The sequence below is a fragment of the Capsicum annuum genome, unplaced genomic scaffold (assembly GCF_002878395.1).
Source record: "Capsicum annuum cultivar UCD-10X-F1 unplaced genomic scaffold, UCD10Xv1.1 ctg57685, whole genome shotgun sequence".
NCBI classification, from domain to species: domain Eukaryota; kingdom Viridiplantae; phylum Streptophyta; class Magnoliopsida; order Solanales; family Solanaceae; genus Capsicum; species Capsicum annuum.
Window position 1 is genome coordinate 1 of NW_025866215.1, and position 8,152 is coordinate 8,152.

The 8,152-nt window shown below is 35.9% G+C and overlaps 1 protein-coding gene and 1 long non-coding RNA gene across 2 annotated transcripts; both read right to left on the reverse strand.

The window, feature by feature from the left end:
* Positions 1-1,230: 1,230 nt before the first annotated feature.
* LOC124893331 lies at positions 1,231-4,626 on the reverse strand. The gene is made up of 3 exons (XR_007050661.1): positions 4,594-4,626; positions 2,226-2,336; positions 1,231-1,325 (listed from the first exon to the last, which is right to left on the reverse strand). It is a non-coding gene; the product is annotated as an uncharacterized LOC124893331 (long non-coding RNA).
* Positions 4,627-5,718: 1,092 nt separating this feature from the next.
* Positions 5,719-7,880, reverse strand: LOC124893330. The gene is made up of 2 exons (XM_047404358.1): positions 7,585-7,880; positions 5,719-5,924 (listed from the first exon to the last, which is right to left on the reverse strand). Exons 1-2 carry the CDS (start codon positions 7,610-7,612, stop codon positions 5,719-5,721), a joined length of 234 nt encoding a protein of 77 aa, XP_047260314.1. The 5' UTR covers positions 7,613-7,880.
* Between the last annotated feature and the right edge of the window lie 272 nt (positions 7,881-8,152).

Below are 8,152 nucleotides of genomic sequence, written 5' to 3' on the forward strand. Positions count from 1 at the left end.
CGGTTGGGAATTGGGTTTGTTGTTGGCATGGGCTGATAATGGATTAGTTTTGGGCTGCTGGTGTTTTTAAGGTTTGGGCTTAGGTGCTTTGTGGTTATTTTGGGTCTTTAATTGGGGTTATTTAATGACCCTATTAAATTTAATTGGGTTATTAAATAATCCTAATTAAATTTAATATAATTAAATTTAATTGGATTAAAAATAACTCAAATTAAATTTAATCAGATTAAAATAATCTCAAGTAAGAAATGGTAACTTCGGGATTAAGATTGAATTACAATTTAAACGACTCATTTGAATTCTAATCAAATTGAATATCTATTAGTCAATTGCATCATAATTCGGCCAATTTGATTTCAATTGAGATCATATTTAATTCGTTCGCTAAATTGAATCGCAATCTGACACGAAGCAAGTAACAAATTAACCTCGAGTTTCTTAATTTGATTAAAATCCAACAAATATTCCTCCAAATAAAATATTTTGAGAGCAAATCATATTTGAAAACCAAGATTTTATCTCTTTGAATTAATTTTCCAGTTTAATCAATAAAAGTCTAATTTTGATAAAAAATGTTCATTTGAATAACAAAATTTATACACTCTCGTATATAAATAAATACGAAAAATGTATAATTGTTAATTAAATGAAAAAATTGACTTGAATAAGCACTTTGGCTAGCATTTATTTGAATAAAATAATTGTTGAAATTTATTTAAAAATTGAAGAAACTTGAAACTAAATTGGATTGTGGAAGGCAAAAATTAGGTGTCAACAGCTCTTACGTGGCAATGATGTGGTGCTGACACGACAATGATATGGCACATGTGTAATGCACTCTCCATTGTGAGAATGGTATTATACTGTTAGAGTGGTATTTAATTCACTTGAAAGTTGTTTAGGGGTATCTAAATATTTGTAAAGTTAAAGTGCTAAAGTTCAGACGTATAAGATTAGGGGAGATTTTGTCTTTTCTCATTATTCTACTGTACTTCATTGCCGCCATAATGTCTTGATAATGTGGTCAATTCTAGATTACTTTTAAATTGGTTCACCTAACGGGTAGAGTTAGGGGTCATCACGGCTTAGGGAGATTTGGATCGTGACAATCACAAACTTGACTTGGTGTGCCTAAAGGAAACTTCTTCACACTAATCTAAATGTTTGCAATGAGTATGTTTTAATAGAATATATGCAAAAAGTTGCTTCTGTAACTTTACTTGACAGTGATTGAGACACAAAATTAATAATACAAGAAGGGTTTACCTTAAGAATGAAAGCAGCAGACCAATACAAGTGCTCAGCATCCAAGCGATAAAGCCATACTGCAACAATGTAGAAAATTTTACCCAAAAATTGATAGTAGAAACACTGAGCATCTAATGCAAAGAGACAACAGGTCAGACTGCCTTCAGAAAGAATGATGCTAAAGTGAATCTTGATTTTTATAGTACTGTACTGGTAAACCCATCATTAAGTTAAAAGTGGATGTCCACTAGTCACACAACTATGTGATCAGAAAGAGAGGTCACTGTAAGAATATTAAGTGTCCTGTGTTTGATACCTATAAACGTGATCAACCATCAATTGTCAAATTATCAAAGCATCTTCTCTTCTCTTGTTTTACCTGACCTCTCTTAGGAATAACATAAGCTGATCTTGAACACCTATTTGGAGCTAGAGCTATAATTCAACTGTTTAAAGGTCCAGCATAGCTAAACAAGCAGAACATACCCCCTTAACTGAATTAAAAAACTTGGCTCGCACAAAAAACTTTAGTCTGGGTTTCTAACGGCCTAAACATTCTTGTACACCATAGAACAAAACGTTGTCCCTCACATCACAGGTGAACGCATGAAAAATTAAGATTAATATTTAGAATGCAAGAGAGATAGAGGGAGAAGAGCCTGGACCAGTGTTGAAAACCCAGAACCTAAAGACAATCACTCTTGGAAAAGAAAAGAAGCATAGAAACCAACGTAGGTAGCATCAAAATATACGAGAGCTTTGGAAATCACAATCAACCAACATTAGAAAACTGCACAGAGATAATGATACACTTGAAAACAAGATTTCCAGGAAAATAACTGATGAAATGACAAAGTTTCACCAGTAACAATGGCGTAAAGTTATCACAACCAAAACCTCAAATAGCAACAAGATACTTGGGAGAAAAAATAACTAAAAACAGATAATCGCAGGCAAAGAACCAAAAATGTAAATACCTTCCGAGGCTTTGAAGTCATGGACAAATCTTCAGCCTGCAGCGACCGTAGGAAGGCCAAAATAGAATAGACAATAGGAGACAAAAGGAGAACCGCGATGCCAAATTCAAACTACAGAAAGTTGTTCACTAAATTTGTCACGAACCGAATTGGTGCCCTAGCCGTTATGATCATTCCGAACCATGAAGGCCCGAAACACCCCTATCTATCTGGTAATCATGCACATAATCAATATGATAATAAGATATGCAGAAGATACACAATATTACGAAAAACATGGTCATAAATCAAATGAAATCAAAAAAGAGGAAATAATGTCCCACAATATCTATCGACATCTGATCAACTGTCTGCGAAATCTCTAATACATGACTGAAACAAATTACTGTCTGAAAACTGGGACAAGGCCCCAGTAGACCCAAAACTACTAAATAATAAATGAACTGACAGACATCAGGCCTTCCAAAATATAGAAGGCTCACCACTTGATTCTGCAAATCTGTCGGAAGAGATCTACTGGTTATCTTGACCCTTAAACTGTGCCTCCAAACCTGGGAGGGAAGGGGTCAATACAAAAGTACTGGTATGCAAAGAAATCAAAAACAAAATATAATTTTTTTTCCAAATATAGGTGAGAGCCATTATAAAGCAGTTCCATATCAAATCATTTGAAAACACATAGGCATAATGTAATAGTTTTCAACAACAATGTAATGCAACTGATCTAGGTGGAATACCCTACATATAACATTTACACCAACTGTCAAATCTCGGTTGCCGCCCAGATTAGAGTATAAGTGAGGGGAAGACACACAAGATCACACAGCAGGGTGTCTCGACCCAATAAAGTATAGTAGTGCCCAAAATCACTTAGCTTGGGCTCCTAACCATAGTCCCAATTTGGGAATGACATAAAGTCAAGTACATAAGATCACTTAGCCTGGTACCAAATCCCCATGTCGGCAAACACGGTTTCCAGCGATGAGCCCTTACACTCAAACGCCTTCTTCGGGCATCCATCTATCTCATGTAAAATTAATGCATCAAACTCTATTTAATTCAATCACACATCTTATTCTGTAGGGTATCGTCATACCCGACTTGCAAGCCATCAATATCACATCATTCTTTCATGCAACCATTATATTCATCATATTTCAACATAACAACCCTCTCATTGCAAGTCAAAACCATGACCATTTTCAAAATATTTCATGTCACGCTTGTCAAGATGATTTCAAACATTTCACATCATATGAGAATTTAAAACGAGATCATATAAAAAGAGGGATTTCATATAATTCATACTCTCAAGTTTACATCTTTTCGGAATACATGCATATACATATATCATATATCAAACCACTTCGGGAATAGGCTTAAAGACCAAATCAATATCATAAAACGTTTAAAACGGGATTATATTCATAATTTCAAAACCTCCATTTTTAAAACATGAATTTTTAAGCCCATGAGATTTTTGAGATAACCTCATGTACCTCTATATGCGAAAATGATAGGTGCTTCTTGAAGCCTACGTTCTGGAGATTCCAAATATGCAATTAGTTTCAAAAACCCACGATCGAATCTTGAGTTGCTTGGGTTTTTATTTTGAAATCCTAAGGAGAGTTCTTGATCAATTTTGATGAATGAAGGTGTATTTTGGACTATTTGGGAACTGAATTTCGTGTTTATGGGTAAATAAGGGTGGGAAAAGGACCATTTTGCCCCAAAAACGGAGTGTTTAAGTCACTTGAGTAATAATATATGTGGCGCAAACCTTATCGCATAATATAGGTTGTGCGGCGCACTCTTTATCGCACACATTAGGTTGTGCGTCGCACACCTTATGGCATAAGTTAGGGTGTGCGTCGCACACCTTATGCTGCACGACACACTCCACTTTGCAAAGCCATAACTTCTTCCTCTGGTGTCGGAATTTTGCGAAATTGGTATCGTTGGAAAGATAATTCGAATAAATTTCATTTGATATATAGTAGGGACTCTAATTCAATATATACAAAGAGTAATGGTCGATTGAAGTTGACCTAAGTTTCAACGCTCACTAAAATTCGAACGATAGGAAAACTTTCAACTTGTCCTTGAGCTTGAGGACCTCTATGATCTCAATTCATGCTCAAATAGGTTTCCACACTACATAATTTATTAACACACTAAACTTGCATTGGATTTATGGCTTTTGGAATCTTTATGTGAAGAAAATGACGATTTTCGTTCTCGTCCGAAATGCGGGGTGTTACAAAATTTTGTTAGAAAATGGAAAATACAACCATATGGAGTACATTTTAGCTGCACCGTACTCCAAATACACCAAACTAAACTTTAAAAGTACTAATGCATATATTACCTGTTGGTGTGTAGCATTCAAAAGTTTTATTGTCTTTAGTCGAAAGATAGCCACAACGACGGTTTCAAGAATGAAGATTAAATTGAAAAGAAGCCATGGTCGCTCTGGAGTTCCTGCTACATGATACAACATTACTCTATAACGTTGAAGCCACTTTCTCAATCCTTGGAGTCTAAGTTCTTCCGAGAATGAAATATGATTAGGTAACACATCCTCAACATCATTTGAATCAGTGACAGGAGGGTTACTGTCGCGATATTCTCGATCAGCGTCCAAACTACTTCTCTGCAACAAGGCTAGAATCATTGGGTCCAATCCATTCTCCTTCAGCATCACTGCAAAATTAGGATCAAGCCCTTTATCTTGCAATAAATTAGCTTATTCACGATCAGTGTGTCTTTCTTTCTGCTTTAACATAGATGTAATCCTGGGATTACTCAACTTTTCTTGAAATGAAGTGCCAAATTCAAGTCCAGTATCTGTTGGTTTGCAGAAGTGGATGTACTAGAATCACCGCCTTGGCTTTCAAGGCCACTGCTAGAACAAACAACCAATGAACTATTATGCTCTAAATTTCTGTCAACATATGATGATCCTACTTTAGGCTCTTACTCTGTCTTTCTATTGCCTATAAACAGTCTAGCACATCAATGATGTCTTCTGTTAGAGCTAATCATCGTGTTTACACAAAAAATAAAGAAGTGCTAAACTATTCATGTTGATCTTCTGGACATCCTCAAAACAACCCTTGTTTGTTTCTGTCCAAACTGTCCACCATATACATGTTTAACAATTTTCCATCTCTCCTTCTTTATTACATTTACATCCCCGTTCCAGTTGCTTAGTACTTTTTTAATGCTCCCAGGTTCTACCCACCTGATCCCCTTCAGGTTGAAAATATTTTCTACAGCTGCTCTGTCCGTTTCCAATGTAAGAAAAGATGGTTGATTGTTTAAAGAAAGGATCTTGAGCCTAACTCAACCCCAAAAGTTAGCACATGAGGGCAGAACGTGACTCCAAGTAACTGCCGCGAGGACTAAAGGCAAACGGAGAATTCCCACCATAGACAGGTTCTTTCTTAATAATCCTCCCATCTATTGTTTGTCTCAACCCCATGTTCGAGGGCTAGCCCAAAAACATATTAGGAGGAACATCAATTTTTCTGCTTTGAGAAGGAATATTAACTGCTGTTTGTATGCAAGAGAGAACAGATGAGCTGTTGTTACTGAATGCATTGGGTCTATCAGCACGTACAGGTTCATGCAGTATGCCATTAGGTTTTGCAGCAGTTCCAACATTTTTAGCAGCACCACAAGTTGAATTTTGATGCACTGCAGTAAGGAAAGAAAACTTAAACATTAACTTGAGACAACAACACAAACTTCTCAAATACAGGTTCTAGCAAGAACAAAGATAACAATGAAATAGAAGGCAATGAAGATAAGGATAAGTCTAGACGAGCTTAGGGACAGGCTCCAAACTGAACACAGTGCTCGTCATTCTTGTTACAGATAAGATCAGACAACTTATTATTTTGACGTTAAGAGTTTCTTGTAGAGGGTGCTGAATCCATTTTGCAACTTTGGAGGCCTTGTAAAGCACAGAGAGGCTCATTTTTGTAAAGAAAATACTACCCACATAGTATATATGCTATCATTTTCAAAAAAATATGATGCTTGCTGGTTTTACCAATATCATGTATGCTTGTACCTTCCAATGCAACCTCCTGGCGTAAAAACTAACCACCAATAGGCATCTTTCAGCATAGAAGATTCTAAGACTGTCTTACTAGGAATTAGGTAAGTGCAAGTTCTTGAAGGGAAATTGTTTGCATCATTGAAGATCAGAAAGCCAGGTATACAGGAGATTAGACATGTTAAAGAAAAAATAACAGGTTTAATATCAGGAAAGACATCAAAAACTCTCATTGACATATAAATGGTGGATCCCAAATAACTTCAGAAGTTACACACAAAAGGAAAATGGTACAGCAACCAATTCCACCTTCATAATAACTATGTCTGCTTGATGTAAGCATAAACATTATAAAGAAAGACATCAAAGACTCTCATTGACATATAAATAATGGATCCGAAATAACTTCAGAAGTTACATGCAAAAGGAAAATGGTACAGAAACCAATTCCACCTTCATAATAACTGTGTCTGCTTGATGTAAGCATAAACATAAAGAACATGCTGACATACCAAAAAATTATCGAAATGCTCTACAATGTAGTGCATAGTTTTTTTTGTTTTTTGAAATTGAACGCAGTGCATAGTTTAAAAATATGCAAACAACATTTAATGTGGCAAGTGAAGCATCAGGTACTGGAAGGAAAATTTAAAACATGGTGGAGGCAAATGAAAGAGGGTATCTAAAAGAATGATCAGAAGGCAGGGTGGAACTCCCTTATAGCAAGTCAAATGAAGTTTAAAACTATATAAAGAAGATGAAACTTGAGGCTTCTGTATGTGTCTCACATACTTGGCATAAACCATGTGTGAATGGGCAAAACAGAATCAAATGTACTGAGACAAAGCAGGCATTTGATTGCAGATCAAATGGAAGAGTTTGCCAACTGACCAGATTTAAGAGCAGCTCTGATCCATGCACCATTTTGAGGTAAAGTTATATGGTTAAAAATTTGGACGTTACTTAATATATGCACAAACGGAACATGAACTTCCCAGTTAAACAAGCGCTTTTTGTAGCTACCCAGTGACAACCTTAGTGAAAGAATACATCAATGAGAAGTTAACTTAGTAAGCTTAATGAGCTTTCCCCTGCAAGGAATGAAAGTGTGGATGACCCGACATCAAATATACTATTGTTATTATACACACAATCTCCATACAACAGCAACAACATACCCGATGTATATTCGGGCAGAATATATGCAAACCATACCTCTACCTCATAGACGAGAAGAAAATGGTAGCACTAATCCTCACTAAAGACTTCATAAGACAAAAAACAGCCAATACTTACAAAACCAAATGAAGCAAAAGAAGTTCATTGTCTTGATCACCAGCAAGTAAAAGAAATGTTTACAATTGGAGATTCAAAAAGGTTGCAAAAGAAAGAAGCAAACTTTCTATTTAACAAGTATCAAAGAGGGGAAAGAATAAGAGTAAAATAGTAAGTATCCGAGAAGTATGAACACTATAGTCAATGAACAAAATATGAATTGTAGTTTGTCCATTTAGCATCCATCACTCCAACAGAGAATCAGGACTTGCAAGAAGGTCGAAAGGTTTGCCTATCGAGTCTTTCAAGATTGTGATTTGACCCTGAAAGTGTTCGTCGAGGGTATCTACCTTCTTTTTCAACATGTTGATCTCATAATTCAATAACATGTTCATATCACTATAGCTCTTAACTTCCTCCCACATGAAATCCCTCTCCTGAAACACTTTTGGTAGTATCGCCTTCACAACGCCAAGTTCCTTCATGCATTCTTGCAAATCATTAGTGAGTTGGTTGATATTTTCGCCCTTTTTTAGCACCTGCAAGAATCAACCGTAAACCATGAAATACAAGAAAGACACAAAGATCA

Excerpts from the sequence above, each read along its gene's own strand:
- LOC124893330 (XM_047404358.1), bottom strand. The coding sequence starts at position 7,612 with ATGAACTTCTTTTGCTTCATTTGGTTTT. Across the intron at positions 5,925-7,584 it reads CTTTTGCTTCATTTGGTTTT|TGCATCAAAATTCAACTTGT; the intron begins GTAAGTATTGGC and ends TCCTTACTGCAG.